Source organism: Amphibalanus amphitrite, unplaced genomic scaffold (assembly GCF_019059575.1).
Source record: "Amphibalanus amphitrite isolate SeventyFive unplaced genomic scaffold, NRLGWU_Aamphi_draft 000468F_arrow, whole genome shotgun sequence".
NCBI lineage: Eukaryota > Metazoa > Arthropoda > Thecostraca > Balanomorpha > Balanidae > Amphibalanus > Amphibalanus amphitrite.
The window spans coordinates 45995-67738 of record NW_024881962.1 but is presented as its reverse complement, the minus strand read 5'-3'; the positions used below and the strand labels follow the sequence as shown (position 1 = coordinate 67738).

The 21744-nt window shown below is 49.8% G+C and overlaps 1 protein-coding gene across 1 annotated transcript; it reads left to right on the top strand.

Annotated features, from left to right (window-relative positions):
• The first annotated feature begins 395 nt into the window (after positions 1–395).
• LOC122392088 (serine/arginine repetitive matrix protein 2-like) lies at positions 396–21480 on the top strand. Its single transcript, XM_043386597.1, has 11 exons — positions 396–565; positions 3284–3468; positions 3801–3937; positions 6150–12735; positions 13059–13279; positions 13535–13655; positions 15463–15559; positions 15958–16070; positions 16337–16516; positions 17283–17397; positions 20013–21480. Exons 1-11 carry the CDS (start codon positions 396–398, stop codon positions 20101–20103), a joined length of 8016 nt encoding a protein of 2671 aa, XP_043242532.1. The 3' UTR covers positions 20104–21480.
• Positions 21481–21744: the final 264 nt, after the last annotated feature.

Sequence of the window (21744 nt, the reverse complement as noted above, 5' to 3'; positions counted from 1 at the left end):
GAGGGCTGAGCGGAATGGCAGGAGGCATCACTTGGATCGATAACTTTTACGAACTCGGGCTATTATCGCTTGAATGTCAGTTGGGTCATATATATGACTCAAGCAAATGTTCCTTTTTATAGAATAGACATTGCCCAACAAACGCATTTTGTTTACAGTGTGTACACTGTAACCAAACTTTTCCACTGCTTCACTTCCCTTCTTTGCCGAGTTTTGTTGCACGTATTTGTCGAACGATTGGAAGCTACACTTGCGCAAACTTTTCCTTTTTCTTTTTCACAGAGCTGAGTTCTGCCCTTTGTCGGTAATTTTCAGAGATAATGTATTTTGTCAGCGTATTACCTCCTCACAATTCAAATGCCGCTCACCCTCCCGGTCCCTCCCGTCCACAGCAGATGCGCTCCCACCTCTCACTGCGCGGGGTGACCCCGGAGAGGGCAGAGTTCGAGAACAGCGTGTGTGACCCCATGTCGGAGGACGAGCTGCTCTCGGAGATAGACGAGGACGAGTGGACGGACCGCAACTTCCTCACCACCGAGGAGGTGCTCAGTGGCGCCGACTGCAGGTCCGTCCATTGGGAGAGGAGGGTAGACGGGTAGCTGTATGCTGCTGACTGCTGAGGTGTATGGGATGAGTCAGGAAGGTGATCGTGATATGTGTATTGTACAACTGTACCGTGGTGCCGCTATCAAGACAGAGCGAGGTAAAATTGAACCAAGTTGATCATGGCTCGAATTATAGTTTTAAGCGCAGTTTTTAGGGCGTGCAAGACCACATGAGCATGCTAATCCATTGACAACGAAATTTCTCGGGAAGATATTTTCCTGTGTTGATGGGTTGAAGGGAGCTTACCGTCGTAAATTGATCGTCTCATGGTATCTTCTGGTGCTTAAACTCACCAGTTAAAAGGCTTAACCCGCGCCCCACTGGGGGGGCTATTTATAGCCCCCCCCTCCCGTTTTTCTGCAATAACTTCCAAACCGCTTGACGTATCGACGCCAAACTTTCAGTACCTTCGGCCGCATCAATTTCACACCTTGTGGTAAAATTTGAACTTCGTAGCTACTATAGGTCGGCCGGAAATGACGTCAGAGTGACGTCATGTTCGGCCGATTTCGACGCAAAACATTGAACCACGGCAATCGCTCCCAAGGGCTCAGTTTTTAAGCTAGATCCAATTTCTTTGCATGAGAGGGCTCAAAATAGACTGCGCTATCAAACTGCTATCTCGAATTTTCGAAATTTTGAAAATTTTAAAATTCAAAATTTACATTTTTACATTTTTTTCAAAAAGTTTTTGACTTTTCGAAAAAACCTGTTTTAGCTAAATATCTTCAAAAATGGCCAAGTTATACGCATTATTGCAAAAAATTCACAATTATTAATTTTTCAAATCAATTTTTCAGCACGTATTTGACATCGTACGCCAATATAAATAGCCCCATCTTGTTCCTGAGCTCAAACTGCATCCAATAGACACCTTTTCTATTGAAAAATTCAAACTTCAAAATTTGACCTTTTTTGACCTGAAAGTGACCTGACCTAAGCTATATTCGACTCAAAATGACCTCGAATGACACAGACGACATCAAATTCGAAATCTTTGGCCTAAATGGACCATAAAACATGTGTCACGTGACCGACGCATGATATAATATTTTCGTGACCTGTGATGACCTGACCTTGACCTGAAAATCAAAATACAAGTTTGGTACCCTCAGGGTATCTAGAGCATCTGTTCACGAGTGTGTGAACAAAAAATGAGCCTGATCTGACTTGTAAGACGGCGACCAGAGCCCAAAACGTGAACGAGCCAAAATGCTACTAATCTTTACTTTGACCTGACCTATGACGTCATCGGTGACCTCGAGGTCAATGAAATTAGGTTTCGCTCGACAGTTTTTCCGGGGCTATCAGACGCCGTTTGAATTTTGACGATCGGCCCAGTAGTTTCGGAGTTAGGAGGGGGGGCTATGAATAGCCCCCCCCCCAGTAGGGCGTGTTACACGCAGACCCCAGTGGGGCGCGGGTTAAAACCCGCGCCCCGTAGGGGGGGCGAAACGGCCCCCCCCTGTCCTTTTCCGTCGATATCTCCTAAACGGCTGGAGATATCGCCACCAAACTTTCAGGACCCCTCCGGGCATCAATTTTACACATTGTGACCAAAAATTTTTCCAGAGGCTATGATAGGTTGGCCACAAATGACGTCAGAATGACGTCATGTTCTGCCATTTTTGACCGAAAAAAGACATTCGCGAGAAGAGCTCTCAGGCCTACAGCTTTCAAGATACAGAAAAATGATCAAGACATAAAAGGTGTAGAATTGACAAGGCTACAAAACTGCTATCTCGGATTTTTGAAATTTTTGAGTTTCAACCCCCCAAAAATCAAAAATGCGATATTTTGGATATATTAGCCAAAAAATACAAAAAGTTTTTTGAGTTTCAAAGAAACCGGAATTTATGTGATAGAACCTACCGTCTTCTATCTACATACCAAATATCAGATCGATATCTCATTTTTTGGCCAAGTTATAGCGAAAAAACTGTTCAAAAATGATGACGTCAAATTTTCAAACTCAATTTTTGGCAATTATAGACCACGTAGGACAAAACAAAGACCACCATTGGACTCCCCGTGACGAGCTGCATCGAATCGATACCCATTTTATGCAAAAATATCAACTTTAAAATTTGACCTAATATGACCTGACCTTGACCTGACCTTCACCAAAACTTGACCTTAGCTGGCCTCAAAGGCAGCCTGACCCACATAATCGCATTTGTCATGTAAAATGGACCATAAAACATGTATCACACGACACGTTCGTCGTTCATATTGTGACCCCCCAGTAACCTGACCTCTGTGACCTGACCTGGTATCAGTGACCTCAGATAGCGAAGTATGTGTTTGACGAACAATGTACCATCGATGGTTTTCAATAACTTACCAATTTACTCGATTTCACAACACATTTCTTGAAATGCCTGTGAACGGTGAAAATCCGACCTTTGACCTGACCTGTGACGTCATCGGTTCGACCTAGGTCAATGAAATTTGGTCACAAGATAGTTCCCGGGTGGGGCTATCGAACGCCGTTTGAATTTTGAAAATCGGCCGGTAAACTTCCGAGATCTTAGGGGGGGGCCGAAACGCCCCCCCCCCCCTACGGATGGTAGGGTCCGCCGGTAGCCCTACGGGGCGCGGGTTAATAGAAAAATTCGATTATTATAACCTCTCTCTTTAACCTTATCTCATTATAATCTCCCTCCTCCCCCGGCAGTGACAGCGACTCGTGCTCGCCGGACTCTGACCAGTTTGAGCCCGCTCTGGACGACGAGGAGGTCCTCAGGCTGGCGGAGCGGTGGCGGCGGCTGCATGACCAGCCGGAGCCCGAGCGGCGACCGCCGGACCAAGAGCCGGACTCGGACCGATACGAGTCGGACGGCGTCGAACGAGCCGGAGACGGTACGTCGGCGGCTGGTGGAGCGAAGTGGGAAGATTGTTGCGGTAAGAGATCGGCTGCAAATAAGTTTGAAAAAAAATTGTGAGGGACCACTGAGAGGTGCTCGTGCTGTGTGCAGGATGTATTATTTTGCTTTTGATTTGTTCTTTATAAAGCCTCGTTCTAAGTGCGTGCCTGCGATTTCTGGTGGAATGACACGTAGATCGCGTAGATTATCATGCCTAGCCCGCTTTATGCTTAACGTAGCCTCGATGGAAGAAATATCCTTGTGTTCATGAATTCCCACGTTTGTAGTGTAGTGACTAGTGACCCCTCCACAACTCTGCCCGTACAGCCTCTGACACCGGCCACCAGTCGGAGACAGAAGAGGAGGTATCTGAGCGGCTGAGACGCAGGGCTGAGGACGGTCTGACAGAGCACGTACTGCGGTCTAACAGTCCCCGAAAACGGACCAACGGCCAGGGGCCTCAGGTGAGCAACACTCTGAGATTCGGGCGACAAGGGGAGCCTCGTAACTACCCCGCTTCGTGACGTCAGTATGCCATTAACTCATAGCGGGCTGCGGGATCAGCATTGCAGACCAGTTCCGTCTCCCTGAGGTTTTGCTCGGCTGCACAGTGCACACTGACGGTCCATTGTGTCCTTTGCTATATTTTCATGAAGTTTTTCTTGCATAGTGTTTTGTTGACAATGTTTGTACCGCGAAATCTTCATCTATGTTGTAAGATGTTTAATCCCTTTTTGTAAAGCTCGTTCCATCTTTACGATAAACTAACACTACTACCTTCGCTTTTCATTTCAGTATTGTCTCAGCCAGCCCACAGCGCATAAAGATCACTACAAATTATCCGATTTAATATTCCCACTACGCCGTCGCCGCCACAGCTTATAACATTGCTACAGCCCTGTCCCAGTATCCCTGTATGCTCTCTTTTTCATTGCATTGATTTAAATGAAAAGTGATTTAGACAATCTGAAAACCAATGAAACATATTTTAGAGTGATGGCAAATTGGCAGGCAAATTATTTAATCGTTACCCAGTTATCGAACAGTTATTTAATCGTTACCCAGTTATCGAAAAAGCTTAACAAACATTGTAAAGTTTTCCCCTGTCGTTGTGGATGATTGTGGATTGTGGATGGTGCCACTGCGTCTGAAGAAGCCGAAGTCTGCTTTCTTTACTTGCGTTTTGAACGTATTTTTCTGGAGCATAAATTATGATGCTCATATGAATATTTTAAGTAATTGACAAATCACATGCAATTTTAAGTCGTTCAAATGCCTCCCTCTATTCTCTTCTATCGTTGCTCTTTTTACCTGAAACGGTTCTTCAAAAATCAGCGAGTTTGCAGGTGACACGGCATGTAGCTACGGCATGTTTGACGTTTTCATAATATTGTAATTTGGTGTCCTGTACTGATTGCCTATCGCCGATGTTTAATTGTTTGCATCGTTGGTGCCCGGTTTGATGATGAGATTAAAAACAGAAGTGTTACTGAATTGAACTGCAACCAAGTACCTACAATGCTTACAAAAGACGTCAGCATTAGAGATGTCAATCGGATACCAACTTTTTGGTATACCGATACCAAACCGATACCAACTTGGTATTTGGTATTTCAATCGTAATGTGTTTGGTATTTTGTTGGTATCATAAACCCTCACTAATGTATAAGAGGCTAAGAAATCGGTAAAAAGTTGGTATTTCCCTCATTTTCCCAAGTTGATTTGGTTTCGGTATTTTCCCGTGGTTTTGGTTGGTATTTGGTTTGGTATCGGTATTCCGATTTTCCGTCATTGACATAGCGTATGAGTTCCTCTACGCGGATGGCATGCATATTCCTTCTGAATCACCGATTTATTACGAGGATGTCACACTCTTACCTATTTATAGTTTTTGATTTGTTGTCATTCGAAAAACGCACTAATGCCTTTCTGTGTGGCACAGGTAGCATTATGATGTGGGCACCTGCCAAGTGCCTACGTTTCCACAATGCAATATCGCCCAACACATGAATTACGTAAACATTGATACATTCGATTGTATTAATCAAAAACCGAATTGATGTGCGTATTTGTACGTTTACCAGCTGTAATGGAACATAAAACCGGCTCTCTGAGAAAACCTTACCCTTTTTATACCAAGCACCTTTTTCAAAATTATGTTACTTTGTAGCTCCGTCACAGTATATGATTTTTTTTTTTTTTTTTTTGCTCGCATGGACCCTTGGCATATGTTGTTGGTGTGTTGGGTGTGGTGTTATGGGACGCACCAGCAACGATGCTATATGTCGGCATATGTCGTGCTCGTATTTTAAATAGCATATCACCTGCATGTTATGCGGCAGTTTGCTAATATGCCATCTTTGTTTTGTTGATTTATCTACAACATAACGTCTTGCATTCTAAGAAATAACTTGCCGTGGCATAATAAGCGCTTCTAGCATGTTTCGGCCGTAATTACTGTCGAGTTGCTCCATACGCTCAACGTGCATACGATTTTTTCTTCGTTCATTGCCCTTAACTTCGAAATGGTCTACTGCTGATTGAAGGTCATGATGGACGCTCGGTTCTTTCATTAATGCAGAACATTGTCACCATATTCCGACTTTTTGCCATTACGTCGCAGCACCTTAAACCGCTTCAGTTTCACTAATGACGCCCTGCCCCCTCCTCCGGCAGGTCTCTGGGCCGGAGCGCGTCTCCCAGCCCCGCCGCTCAGCCGGCGATTCCTCCTCGGCCGCCTCCGACACGGAGATCGAGCTGCGGCCTCCGCTTCCCCCGGCCGCGGCGCCCCGGATAGTCGTTCAGGACACCGAGCGACCTCCGGATCCGGATCCCGAACTGCCGGAACACCGACCGGAGCCCATCGGAGCCGAGCGGGACTCGCACGGATCCGGCTCCGGGTCTGGCTCCGGGAAACGCAAGTCGAGTCAGGAGCGCAAAGCTGCGGATGTAGGCAGAGGAGACAGCAAGGAGAAAGGGAAACAAAAGTCGCCAAGGAAGGATATCGGGAAGAAAATTACGGGGTCCATCCCGGTTTTGAAGAAACCCGTATCGTCGCTCATCGGGAGAGGTGTTGGAAAACCTGCTTCGGGGAAGACGGTGACCACTGCAAGGGTGAGTGTAAGCACCTTGGTGCAACAGAAGCCAAACAAAACCACCTCCGCGACTTCCGAAGATGCCGCTGCGAAACCGACACGAGACATCAGGCGACACTCCGCACAGCGATCTCGTCCTCCGGCGAGCGATTCCGCGGCGTGGCGAAACTCCACCGAGCTGAAGCGCCGGTCTTTGGTCAGTTCTCCGTCCTCTACACCGGCCGCTGTGAGCCCAGCACGGTCCCGCTCAGCCGCCGACCTCGGCTCTCGTATCGGCGCCGCGACAGGTCGTGTGAATCAGGGACAACAGGCAGCTAAAAATGTGGCGAGCGAGGGAACGCGGAAACCAGCAGCTACCCGGCAGCCTTCAGCTGAGATGACACGACCGTCTGCTACCAAGATACCCACTCGACCGCAGCCAGCTCCAAGAGCGTCCATCACTAACGGAGCGCCGAGACCAGTGGCAGCCCGCCGCACGTCGCCACCTGAGAGAAAAACCTCTGCACCGGCAAAACTCTTGACAGAAAAATCTGAGGGCGCGGTGGAACAACCGAACCTGAAAGCTGATACAGGGAAATTGGGCAAATCGGCGCCGATTCGGCGGGGAAGCGGTGGAAATCGCGTAGCGGCCATCGCGGCAAGGGACAGAGTGAGACGACAGGTGAAAGAGAACCTGATGAAGCAGCGGATGGCACGGAAGGCCAGAGAAGAGGCCAACAAGTCGAACGGTAGGCGATCTGGGGCGCAGCGACGGCGCAGTCAGGAGGTGGAGGCTACGTCAGACACGACTCGGTCGGATGATGTCGACCAAGGTGCTGCAAGGGAGGAGGAAGAGAGGAGGATTTCGTCGGAAGAGTGGGATGATGGAGAAAAGCGCCGCAGACGGGACTCTACGAGGAGAGACGACGAAGTAATGTCTGGGTCAAGTGAGGGACGGGACGCCAGTTATCGAAGAACCCGCAAGAATAGAGCTGATAAACTGTCCAGTCCAGACAAGCTGTCTTCGAGCGCCGAGGCAGACAGTGCAAGCGAGGCAATATCTGGCTGTGAAACCAGCGTAGAAGTGCGCCTACCGGGACCAGACGACGATGCGGCCATGCACTCGAGTGAAGAGGATAGCACACATTCTGAACGGGAGGTCAGGAGAAATCACGAGTCAGACGGACATGCTAGTGCAGTGGAAAGTGGATCAAAGGTCAAAAGAGAACACTCGAGGGACTCAAGGCATTCCCAAGAACACATTCCTAAGAACCTCAGTGATTTGGGTGTGAGGGGCCTCTTAGAAGACGATGTAGACGACATTCATTTGTCACTTTCCGGTGCCGAAGAGTTTGATGATGTAGCTTTAGAGCAGCGCTGGCGTCAAATGCTTGGTGATGACGATGAGCTGATGGAGACTGAAAATATTGATACAAAGCCTGAGCGAAGTCTGTACACTGCTCCAAATGCCGATGAAGCTAGGCCGTTATACGTTCCAGCCGACTATCAACGCCAAAGTGATGCTGAAAGCGAGGAGGAGGTTTCACCTGCAGCTCCATCTGAGCCTGAAGATCAACAAGAACGTTCCGGCGAAGGAGACACTTTCCTCGAGTTTGACGCTCTTCTGAATGACGTAGATGTAACCAATCTGGAGCGAGGTTTCGACAATATATGTGATGACGGTGACTACGATGAAGAGCTCTCAGAAGAAGACGAAAGCTCTGGTCGGGAAAACGTCACCATCACCGAAGTTACAGCCAATGGTAAGGAGCAAACCGACGACGAAGCGTCTTCTAGTGAATTGGAACGTAGAGGCTCACCGAGCGACAATGATCACTTCTCTTCCCATCACAGCGACGCTGCGTCTGATCTGTCAGACGTTGACTCCTACGTTCATCATGACGAAGATATCTACGACAAGCCATCCACTGGTCGCAGTCTTTGTTCTCCCGAGTCTCCAGAACACGCCGAAGATGCCGCATGGGTTACCGCCGACTCCACCGCTCTGGACTCCAGAGAGGCCCCGGAGTCGTGCGACGAAGAGACTGCCTGGCAGACGGCGGAGTCTACGTCGCTGGATACTACGCCTGCAGAAGTTTCGAGGAATGAAAGTGGTCTGCGACCGGAGGAATGTGCCCTCCCACCTGATGAGGAATCAATATCTGAGGAGGAGGAACAAGAACCAGCGTGGAAAGCTGTCAATGATCACGAAGATGCTTCGTTTTCGGACCAAGAAGATCGGGTTCCGAGACTAGAACGAGGCGAAGAAGAATCGAATGGTACAGCTTCTGAAGAAGCGGTTTTCAAGAAATCGCCACAGTTCAAACTCGACGAGAGTTTCATCACTTTCCGCCGCCGCCGTCGTGCATCTCCGCCACCTCGAAAGGTTTCGCCAGCACCACGCGACTCCTCGCCAGATGCAATCGAATCTCACGAAGAAGCGCCATCACCAGCTGCAGGTTCGACGGCTTCACCGCCTCCCATCATCGATCTAACACAAGACAGTCCCGAGCCAGCAGACAGTGAGCGAAAGGTCGTGGCTGACTCGGAGAGAATCGAGGCGAGCATGGAGTTCAACCAGGAATGGGTGGATGAATGGAGAGAGGTGGATGAAACGGTGTCAAGCTGGATGTCCGAGGCAAAGCGAGAACAATGGAGAGGGCCGCAGGCTCCTGAAGAAAGAAGAGATACACCGGCTCCGGAAGAGAGGAGAGGGTCACATGGGCTGAGAGATGAGAGAAGGTCACAAACACCAGAAGAACGAAGAAGCGCACAGATGCCGGAGAAACGGAGGTCACAGACGTCAGAAGGATGGAGAGAGGCTGAGTCACCGGAAGGAAGGCGAGAGACGCAAGTTCAACAGGAACAAAGGTCCCCGACGCCGGAACGGAGAAGAACGCAGACGCCAGAGGATCTGTCCATAGAGATGGAGCCTGATGTGGATGAAGTTATTGTGATAGAGACACGGCCAGTGATGAGCGAAGAACCACATGTGAGACCCACCGCAGCTGAAGCGACCATGGATGAAAACGAAAGCGTTTCATGGGAAGATATGGTTTCAACAGCTGATGAGATGAGCTCTGACGGAGGCTCTAAAGTCGATGATCGGAGGCCACATGAGCAGTCTGAAGTCAGGGAAGTCACCGAATCCAAGGTGAGTGAGGCTCAGCACAATGTTGTTAGCGACGAGCTGAGCAACATCCCAACTAAAAAGGAACGAATGAATGTGCTTCCATCCAAGTTGAATGAAAGTGACGCAATAAGCCCTCTCAGCATTTCAGAGGAAGATTCACCAAAACACGATGTTTTGCCGGAACTAAGACTGTTTGGTGGAGACGAGACAACTGAAATCGTGTCGAGCCGGAAGCGGTCATCAGAGAAGAATGTGAACTCTAAATTGCCTTCACTCGGGGACAGAATCAAATCTGGCGAAAATGAAGCGGTCATCACTACTGCCAAATCCAGAGAAACCAAAGCCGCTCGTGATTCTGTGAGAGCCGAACCGGTAGCCTCTGCACGCAGTAAAGCCAAGATTCCAGATCAGCCGTCCACAAAGGGACCTGGAGCCACGAGCACTCCACTAGCATCTTCTCGGCCCCCTCTCACTTCTCTTCCCACGCCGATCACAAATACAGAACAGACCCCAGAACCTCCTGTCTCTTCTGCTCTCTACCGGCTCATCCACCAGACACCTAGCACTGAGCAGAGTCCAGTGTGGGAGTGGGAGACACCGCCCATCCCCCGTCCACCGCCTTCCACCCGGCCGCCGCCGATCCCGGTTAGTGAGCTCGAGCCTCAGCCCTCGCCAGGACCGCCACCGGCCTCAGTCAGGGCGCCGGAGAGGAAGGGTGTGACGCAGCCGCTGCCTGCTTTGTCCGCTCCCGCTGCGGTCCTGGCAGCGACTGCTATTGGCACTCCGGCTACTTCAGTTCCCGTGGCAACTCCCACAACGTCGCCTGTTACAGTTCCAGTGGCGACTCCTGCGGCTCCTGTACCGGCGGCTCGCTCCAGCGCTCGTATTTCCCCGTCAACTTCTACACAAGTCTCTGCGGCTTCTGTAGTGCCTACCGTGACTCTAGCTTCTTCTGTAGCTTCTCGAGTCTCTTCAGCACCTCGGGCAGCAGCACCAGCGGTGCCGACCTCCGGCGCCGTCCCGCCTGGTCAACCGGACTTCCTGTTACGGTCAGCCTACGTCAGCGCTGCCGTGCAGAAGACGAGGCCGGCGCCTGTTCGGGTATCTCCTCTGGCGAGGATTTGGCCGCCGGTCTCCAGTACAGAGGCAGTCTCTTCACCATCCTGGTTGACGTCTAAAGTCACCCCTACTGTCATCACTGCTCCCTTGGCCACATCGCCTGTGCCTGGGTCACCCATCTCCCCCGTTTCGCCCACCTCGCCCACTACACGAACGACCCCCGCTGTAGTTTCATCGCGTGTTGCTCCTGTGAAACCCGCCAGACCCACCTTACCGCCGCTGCCCCTGTCATCTACAACTCCCGACACGGGCAAGAATGTTCGTCCTGCTCCCAGGAGCACAGCAGTCACGACTTCACGATTTGCATCTACAACTCCCACATCTCTCACACCACCCGCCGTAGCTTCGTCTTCCCCAACTCCAGTGTCTCCCACCGTTCACTCAACTCCTTCCACCCCAGTCACTCCTCCCATCCCTGTCCCACCGAGTACCCCCACATCTCCCTCCGCACCTACCACCCCGCTCGTTCGACCACCCCGTGCTGCACAGATAAGAGTCTCTCCTCTTGTCGAGGAAGTCAGCGCGCGACTGCTGCGTCGCGGTGCCACCGAACCGTCGCTGGTTCTTCCTCCTCGCTCGGCACTTTCCGGAGCTCCAATGCGTCTGTCCAGGCTTCCAGAAGATCTGGTTCAGACGACGCCACAGGAGCCGGCGCAGGAGAGACCGCCAGAGGAGAGCCTGATTCGTGATCTTGTGCTGAGTCGCGTTCGACGCTCGCCGGAGAAACAGATCAGGAAGAGGGTGACCTCTCCGGCACTGCTGGGGACGTCGGGGCCGAGTGTACGTCCGCTGCCGCCACCGGTGCCGAAGAGTGACGTCGAAGAGAATGGAGAAGCGGAGGAGGAAGGAGAAGTCATCCCGCCGCCTCCGCTGACAGCGACAAGACGGCTGATACCACCAGCTCCCCCGCCTATACCAACGTCTGAGGAAGCGACCCAGCCGGAGGCAAGCAATGTGACTGAGAAGAAACCAGACGCGGGAGCTGAACAGGCGCAAGCGGCAAAGCACAACATCATCGATTTCAGCCCCGTGGTTCCGTTCATCGATGATTCTCCATCCTCGGTGCAGGACGATGAAACTAAGACAACACCAAGTACAACACATGAGACTGTGTCTGAGACTGCAGACGAGCCTCCCCACCAACCGGAGAGGGTGGACCAGCCCCCGCCGCTGCCGGACAAGACACGAGGCTCGGCACGACTCTCCCTTATCCCCGCGGCAGCGCGTGCCCTGTTCTCGCCTCCCCGTAGGCCTCCACGGGCCAGCGACCAGCGCACGCCACGCCGGAAGAAGCAGAGTGCTGCTGATAGGAAAGCCGTGCTGTCAATGCCTCCTGATGTTGGTGGGACGATGACTATCGCCGGGGAGAATGAGCTTAGGCCTGTGTCTGATCTACATGGCTCACTGGAAAATGAAACATCGGCACTGGGTATGTCGTCGAGACTGGATAGTCCATCCACCACGAAGAAAGCACAGTCAACAGATCTCAAGTCGATGGCTGCGTCTCCAAATCGTAAAACGGCGTCCTCAACACCGGCACTAACCGCGGTATCATCTACCGACACAACTCCGGCTGTGTCTGCGGCCGACCTCTCGAATAAAAAACTGTCGCCAGAGCGAGATACGTCACCTAATGTGAAATCTCAGCCACCACAGTCATCAATTGCTTCTCCAGGGTCGGTGGATTCTGGTGTCATATCACCTCCCAAAGACGAGTCTAGCGATCTGCTCTCGACAAGTAGAACCGGTGAAGCGGCCGAGCCTTCCACCCAGGAGCAGACTCAGGAGACTGCACCCGATGGTAAAGATGGGAAGACTTCTGGATCGCGAGTGGTGCTCACCGAACCGTCCACACCTACTACGCGAAAGAAGAAGGAATCCTCCGATCTGAAGAAGAAAAGGGAGAGACGTCGAAGCATCATACAGACCATTTCAGGTGAGCGAGCTGGAAATGTGATGTTGGACCTCTTAAAAGAGGATGACGGGTGGTTATCTTAAAACAGCAGAATTTGGCGACATTTTTATATTCACGAGTTCCTTTTTTGTTTGTTAGGTTAGGCCCTTTACTCGGTCTGACAAGACCATTCCAGAGCCGGAAGGATGATAGGAATAAGGGGGAGACCTTGGCCTACGAGTTCCTTGTTAAATGTCGTTTAACATGACTTTAACGACCAACATTGAGGAGCGTAAGAGGCTTATGTCTTATGCACATTGCACAGGTTTGGTGTTGCATGTCATTATGTCATCTTATTTTTGCAGACATGTTCCGACATTCAACTGACAAGAAAGAAAAGGACAAAGAGAAGGACGACGGGCCGGACTCCAGTCTTCCCTCTAAGAAGGAGGTGGCCGCGGCGGTGGCACCCTCTCCTCCCTCCGCGACAGACGTCTCTGCGTCTCCCAGCCCGTTAGCAGTGGCGGCAGGAGTTAAACAGACTCCGCTCCGTAACCGGCTCGGACTGCGCTTCAGGAAGAGCAAGGTCGGTGATCAACAATGTTATTAAAACTTAGTCATCGCTTTTGTGTAATGCTGCTTTGTGCTCTGAACTGTATAAAACTGGAGTATCAGCTATGTCAACAATAGTCCTTGACGTGTGAAGCTACTTTTCAAAATTTGTTCGTATGTAACTTTGAAATAAAATGTACCGGATCCAGGCTATCGGACTTCGCGATTTGAAGCGTAACCCCCGACATAAACTCTATTTTATGCAACTACGCTCTCCGCCCTCTCCCAGGACAAGGACAAGAAGCTGTCTGCGTCGCCGTCGCTGTCGCCGCCAGGAACGCCGGTGTCTGCCGACGTTACAGACAGTCCGTCCATCACCGACGCCGTACAGCGGTCACAGGCGGCTCCAGGTAACGTTTTGCGCCGTTTGGGGCGTGCCGGTCCGGTTTATCATAGTCTGTGTTTATTATATTATTTATTATATTATAACCTTTATTTATTTCTATTACATTATAGTTTATTATAGCATTTATTATAGTCTGTGTCCCGTCCGCGATTGCGTGGTACGATGAAAAACGTTTGTCATTGCATCCTGACGCGTCTATAGAATATATCATGTAATTGGCTAAATGTTGCGGAGCATCGTGGTTTCTAGTTCGTGCGATGGGTATTCTGGACTAAGGGACGTTGCGGCGTTAAAGAATCTGAGCTGCTCTCAATCAATTAGTCCCCAACAATTTTATTGTCTGTAGCAATGTACGACAGATCTTACCTCATTTCAACCAAATTCAGGCCTGCTCACACCCCACTTGATTCCTTCACAGATCTACGTTGTATATTTAGCGTCGCAAATTGATCCAACAACACACTACCACAAACATTCTTTACGATTCACTATCACATACCAACGGAATGGATTCGTGGTTCTAATGTCTAATGATAAGCGTGTTAAACCTGTAAGACATCTATTACGGCGAACAGGCTCGACATTTGTGGCGACCTTTCTCGATGAAACGTAAACGTGCACCGTTACTTGTCACTTAATCGCACTATACGGCCCGCTCGGCATGCATCATAGATGAACCATCAGCTGACAATCGATGAGGGTTCCCTGTCGACGGCAATAAAATATCCCTTCAATTATGTTTCAATTATCTTTGACAAGGAACGACCCTGTTGTTCCGAGGACCGACATCGCTGGCATGCATTAATCGATCTATCGAGACAGTTTGCTGTCCTATGATTCCGCTCTCTTTGTGACCTTATGTGACCAGGGTTGGCAGGGGGTGGCAAAAACTGGTTTTTGCCAGTGGTTTTAACCGGTTTAAACCGGCTGGCAGAAACCCTGGTGGCAAGAACTGGCAAAAACTGGCTAAAACTCAGATGGCCAAACCTACAACGCTTCTAGTTAGGAATGGATTTGAAATGTACAAATGTATTTCTGGTAGTTATATAGATGCACTAAACATTCTAATGCTGCCTCATTCTTATCCCTGCTTAAAATGTCTATGCATGTCGGTAGACATCCACAACGGAACGTATTTCCATGTAGGGGAGAGTGGGGCAAGACAGCCACGGTAAGTAAGGTGCCATGCGGTGCCGTGCGCATATCAGTGGCAGATGCCCCTTCGCACTTCTGATTGTGCAGGACTCACCCAGTCACCCTTGCACTGGCTCATTTGTCACCCCACTAAAAGGCATCTTACTAGCTCCTTATGGAAAGCCCATGAAAATGTTTGAGTTATGAAGCATTTCAATGGTCAATGTCACTTCTGTTTGAAAGCATAAAGCTTTCACCGAATTCTCCTTAAAATGCTTCATGTTCAAATTCATGTCCAAGCATAGCATTGTGATATTTCTTAGTTTTTGCCACTTTTTGCCGGTTAAAACCGGTTTAAACCGGCAAATGGCATAAACTAGTTTTTGCCGGCAAAAATGCCAACCCTGTATGTGACCCTGCGACCCCCATAGCCCTCCGCCCTGGTCATTCGAGTGATATCGTAACTTTTGTGAGGCCGGGCAAGTCTAATCGGCTGACCCCATTGACCCCAGTCCCTCCTGACCGCGTGACCGCTGTATGACCTCGTTAACCCTAATGTGACCGCACTGAGTTATTTGTGACCCCACCGACCCCTGTGACCTCGCTGACCCCTGTGTGACCCTGCTGACACCACTCTGAACCTGCGTGACCCCACTGCCCCTGTTCCGTGTCATCAGAGGCCAAGGTGACCCCGAGCGGTCGCTCGTCGCCCGAGGGGACCCTGTCGCGTCGGTCTCGGTCGGGCCGAGCCGCCCGCCACTCCGAGATCAGACGGTAAGCTGGTTAGATGTCACAGATTAACACAAAGGCGCCAGTGAAATACTAATGTGTCCAATATAGCTAGGGCATGTGTCTGGAACAGTGGTCACGTGGGTTGGTCATGATGGGGTCAAAAGGGATTGAGCCAAGTAGCTGCCGGGTCATTGGGGAGTTTTCATAGTAAATCCAGCCTCGTCAATCTGGAGCCTAGCTACACAACCCGCTTTCTTACAAAGTTTTTGAGTCGTCACGCTGAATCATCAGAAGACAACGTGACTGGGCGCCTCCATGCCCTCCATACCGACGTGCCCACGTGCCTCTATGCTCTATGACATAGAAGTTCCATCTTACAATGTTGACCCTATTCTGCCTCAAAGTGCCCGCTGACTGTGTCTTCCGCGACCCTTTGACAGCCAGCAGCGTGCTCAGGAGCTGCAGCGACAGCTGGGCGAGGTGGAAGTCCGACAGCAGGAGCTGCAGCTCTGTGCCGACGAGCTGGAGAAGACCATACGAGGCGAGACCAGCGGTGAGTCGGATCGTGATGCGACGGTGCAACGTGTCATGTGTGAGTCGGCCCGTGGAGATTTGAGCAAGGTGTCATCAACGTTCTTTGGCCGGGGAGATATTCAATAACAGCTGGATTATTAGATAGCTAAGTACTTATTTCCTTACAAGCAGGGATTAGCGTTGTATGGTTTTACTCAAATACATCTTATTCCGCTGTGTGGAGACTTATGTTTGAACCCCGTTTGCTCACCCCTACCTCCTCCCTTCCCTCTTCCTCCCTCTCAGACGGCTGCGGTGAGCTAACCGATGACGCTGCCCTGATGCGCGACTGGTTCGCCCTGGTTCACGAGCGGAGTCTCCTGGTGCGCCGAGACCAGCTGCTCCAGCTGCAGCTTCAGGAGCTGCAACTGGAGGACCGCCACGACCGGCTGCAGCTCGAGCTGAGGGAGCGCATGGCTTCGCCCGGTACGTATTAATATATGCTGTGTTGGTTGGTACACTAATGTGTGTTGAAGTGTTTGGTGTGTCTGATAGCTTCAATTTGCTGCGGCGCTATGTGCAGAGTTCAGACATTAGCAATCTAATACCAATTCAGAACCGGCGACGTTGGTCATGTGTAGGTTGCGGGACGATGGACAAAACAAACCACGTTTGCATACGAACCTGAAGCAAAGTAATATTTTAGCCCTTGTTTCGTATAGATCTTAGAGTCCATACCGTTTAAGTAGCGGATCTATCGATTTTCAATAAATTCAGGCCATAGTTCACTGCCCAACAGTTTATCATCGCGGACTAGTCGCATTGTGACGCGCTACACGGTAAATTCCAGCAAGGGGGCTTACCATGATCGATTGTCATTAGGTGATTGTACTTGTTTGTTGATACTTAAGGTGGACGTATTGAATGCATGACGTCATGTGAGGCTGCTGCGTCATTGAAACGTGCTCAACTTTCTGCTTCCATAATGGCGAATGGTGTTTTATCCTGCCCTGTGTATGTTCATGCGTGGGCATACATAATTCTTCTAGTGGCCTATGTATGCATTTGACGCTTTATTCTGTGTTACGGATGGCGGACTTCGTGCTTGTCCATTATCCGCTGTCTACTGACTGCTATTCGCTTACTGACATCAAACGTAATCCACAAAGACAATCTACCCGTTCGTACACTATTGTTCAGAAAATCACCTGTCTGCTCCCGTCATCACGAATATGTCGTGTCCGTGTTCCAGAGCCGCAGAAGAGCGCCGAGGACATCGAGCGTGAGCGAGAGCTGGTGAACACGCTACTGGAGATATCGGACCAGAGGCGGGCGCTCCGGCAGGCCATGGATGCCGAACAGGACGCGTGAGTTTGCCACTCACTAACTCACTTAGTTACACTCACTCAATCACTCAATAAATCTCAGACCGGAGGCGGGCCCTCAGACAAGCCATGGAAGCCAGACGAACAGGGCGCGTGCGTTTGTCACTCAGCTCATTCAATAAGTCAATTAATAAATCGCTTGCGCAGTTTACTCATTCACTCACTCACTTACCTCGCTCACAAATGCTTTCTCATTGCTACTCATCTACTTATTTCGGAAAGCACTTTATCATTCATCGTACATGAGCTCAACTACCCTTCCTCATCCGTTCTTCCACTCGCTCACGCTCTCCATGATCCCTACCCCTATTATTTATCACACGCATCGCGAGATCATCCGTATCTCCTGTGATATAAAAAGGACGTAAATGAAGACGCATAAGTTGCAATGTACTTGATTGATGTTTCCTGTGTCGTTTGCTCGGTGGTATAGAAGGCTAACTTGCACATCATGTGCCACTTCCAATCATCTCGGCAATGTCATTTACCCGTTGTTTCTCCGGCTGTTTATAGGATCTTTGACTTGGTTCGGACAAGCGTAAGTTGAAATGGATATTCCAGCGAGCACAGATGTATAATGGAAATAGGCTATTAGCTAACAGGCATTGGATACGTAGGGGAGAGTGGGGCAAAGCGGCCACCCGGGGCAAAGCGGCCATCCATCGTTTTAGCCCTCCACAGCTGGCGTCAGTTCCAATTTATGATTTCCAATTATACTTCTCTTTGCGGTCGTTCGAATGAGCCAGACCGGGGTTTCAGGCCCATCGCCATTGTTCTGTGAAACACGGAAAAGCATTTCCTGCCAGGTTACCAATTATGTTTACAATTTTTAAATGTTATTTTATTCCATAACCGTTTGGAATTTTTATAAGCGTTTTTGTCCATGCATTGCGTGGTTATCGTACATGCCTTCTACCAATTTTAATGCTTTTTACCCCACTAATAGCTGAGCTGGAGTATTTTTGTCTCGGACGGTATGCGCGGGGCAAAGCGGCCGGGGCAAAGTGGCCAGCCCCCAATTGGCCATAAGTTGTTTCCATCTGGATAAAAACATTATTTATATTCAAATGTGTCGTCATGCATTCATCTTGGCCACTTTTCGGTTACATGAGTTACCAAATTATGCAATTAAATGTTTTTCCAAGAAAATTCTTTCTTTGTTTAGCAATAGGTGGGAAGATAACAAAGTAAACATCCATCTTCCCTTAAACCTTGTCACCATCAAATACCCTAGTCGTGCATGAGGCAACTATTCTGTTTCTCATATCGGGACTTGAGAAGTCGCCAGTGGCCGCTTTGCCTCAGGGATGGGGCAAAGTGGCCAATATGCTATAGGTTTAAAGTTTTGTCAATATCTCCCATATGTGAACGCCTTTAGAAATGAAACGCAGTTGGAATAAAAGACAATTTAATAGGGATCACATTGATATAGAAAGAATCTTTCCAAGTTTAAAAATCAAGCGTCGGCATCGTTAGAAACGTTAGGGTGGCCGCTTTGCCCCACTCTCCCCTATTTTGTTGGCTTCACGATATGTAGCTAGGACTAACCACGTAGAAGTGCACGCATTACCTCCCGTGTAGTGAACCCCTTGGGCAGTGCATGGAAATATGATCCACTTTGAAGGTTCTTTCAGTGTACCCATATGAGCGGCGTACTCGTGTGCGTTGTAACTCGTATTCGAAGTGATATCTTTCGAAATCTTTGAAACCGGCTTCTAGGTCGGACAGCCGTCCTGGTACGGACGGCTTTCTGACCGGGACGGCCGTCCGTATTAAATATTCGGCTGTATTCGTTTAAATATTCGCCTGCATGTGTTTTATTGATTTCCACCATGAGTTAGAAAGTCGGGCAAGACTGTTATGCATGATTGGTGTGCACTGTGCATACGTTACTTGGACTACTTGATTAAATTCCGTCCCCATGAATATGACACTGAGTTGGGGATTCTTTTGCATATTCTTACAGATTCTTTATCAGCACTCCTGTACTAGCTCCGCTATGTGATGGCTGACTGGTTACTGTATCATGCACAGTGAGGCCGTTGTGGTTTTTCCGTGTTGGTGTTTCATTTGTCACTCAAATTAGTGACGAGTTTTTTATGCTCATTCAAGATTTGTATCTGAATCATAAATGCCCGGATAGAGCAATGTTCCCGTTATCTTTACCAGTCCGTGACACCGTTCTAACATCACTCCCCGTTCCGTGGCACCGTTCAACACTGCTCCCTGGTGTGACACCCTTATAAAATGTCGCTTTGGCCCGTGCCGTTCTTATTTAAACCATTCCATGTACCACTCCTCCTGTGACATCGTTTTTGCATCACTTCCAATCCTATGACGCCGTTCTAACTCCAACCCACCGCCGCTCCAGGTCAGCCGTCGAGCGCCGCTCTACCATGCCCCATAACACTCGCTGTTTCAATGTTACTCTCAATAAACTATTGTTCCAACTCAAATCACCAGAGTGTCACCGTCCTAAAACCCCACCCGTCGCCACCCCTTTGACACCGTTCTAACTCGGCCGATCGCCTCTCCCGTGGCACTGTTTTACACCCCTCCAGCCCCCTCACCCCGTGACACCGCCCTTCTGTCGGCAGACTGCGGGCAGAGTGTGAGTCAGCGGAGGCGCGGCAGCAGCTACTGGCCGCTCCACCGGCGCCGGCCCTGCTGGAGGAGAGTACCGTCTAGTGGAGACGGTCGTTAGCGTTACACCGCACACTTTGGAAGGACGAAAAGACGTCGATTTATCACACGAAAAGCGTCATACCAGAGAAGAAAACGGGGCGCTGGTTAGCCACTGTGAATAGAAGCAATGCGATCGCTAAGATGATGATTGCAAGACTGCAGTGGCTCTTGCTACCAAAGCCGAGAAATAGTAGTGTGGTACTGAGTTGGCAAGATCACCGAGGGAAAGCTCATTGGTGTTGAATACTATGTAGAATGTCTGCATGCTTTGTTAGTGATTTATATTGCGCGCTTTTTGTAGGCATCATCTACCCTTCATCTGAATCAATTCGTTTGCTTATTTTTAGCAGTCGTGTACTTGCGTTTCGAAGCCACCGATTCAAGAACAACTCATTTACATTATGACGCTCTATCTTGTAAATCATGATCTCTTGCGATTGACATTCATATGCTGGCTTTTGTCACTAGCAACGGGACTTATGGGCATACCGCGAAAGTGCAGCTTTTGCGCGCATCAAATGCAATCGGGAAACTCGTACCAATAGCCATCTGCGGTTTCAGCCACACACACATTCTGTTTAACAGCTCTATCTCATAACGACGCCAGCTGCTGCTGTCCGCTACTATTTTCCGCGAGCTGTGCTTGTATATTATACAAGCACAGCTTACAATGTATAACCTTTAGGACCTACCTGGCTGGACCAGAGCTGAGAGGACAGCCTAGCGCTGTCGAGCCGGAATGATCTCTGTACTACCCGCGGCAACTCGACCGGAGGTCAACCAACACTGACCTCGGGGGTCAACGTTAACTGTTGGTCACTGTTGGTCGCACGGTGAAAGCGAACGGTGGACCGATGCTGTCGTACGTTACTTTGTTGATAGAGGCCAAACGGTGTGTTTGTGAGACCATTGTGCTTTCTGCAATTGAACTGCGGGCACCCCCAAGTTGTGCGGATGCTTTACTAACGAGTTCTGGGTCCATGTTGGAGTTCAGTGATCAACGCTGTGTCAATACCATACACTGAGCCGTTTGAAACGATCGATTGCATGTCCCGCTGATGCATGTATGTGATTGTGATAGACGATATTGAATGCCGACTCACTGTGATGGAACATGAAAAAGAGATTGGACTGGCAATAGACGGCTGCAGTCTTGCCAAATGAATGGGTGGCATTAGACACAGGCACTGGTTCAGAGCTTGCCATTTGTGGGAGCAGCAGGCTGCTATGTCCCGTTTGAGGGCCTGTGTGGATAGACCGTGGTGTCCTTATGTTGGATAAATATCTCATCCACTGACAACTGAGATAATTGTGTGAGTGAATGTGATTTTATATAATAGTTGGTAATTAACAGTGATTTAATACACGAGCTTTCTAGCAGTAGAGTTGGTTAGACCGGAAGAGCAGAATGTGACTGGTAGAGGCCTTCCCGTAGCTCAGTTTGTAGAGCGTGGGATTCCACCGTAGCTCAGTTGGTCGAGCGTGGGATTCCCGGCGGCGGGAGCCCGGGTTCGAGCCGCTTCCGCGCTCGGCATTGCGAGATCCCTGACGGGGATGGTCGGGGATTGGTGACACCGTAGCTCAGTTGGTGACAGCGGCCGCGGCCAGTTGGGGGCCCTCGCAGTAAGCTGCCCAGTCAAACAT

What these genes read in the sequence shown, in the direction of transcription:
- LOC122392088 (XM_043386597.1), top strand. Translation starts at nt 396, where the DNA reads ATGCGCTCCCACCTCTCACTGCGCGGGGTGACCCCGGAGAGGGCAGAG. An exon ending in CTCAGTGGCGCCGACTGCAG is followed by an intron (nt 566 to 3,283) that starts GTCCGTCCATTG and finishes CTCCCCCGGCAG; the next exon opens with TGACAGCGACTCGTGCTCGC. An exon ending in TGCGCTTCAGGAAGAGCAAG is followed by an intron (nt 13,280 to 13,534) that starts GTCGGTGATCAA and finishes GCCCTCTCCCAG; the next exon opens with GACAAGGACAAGAAGCTGTC.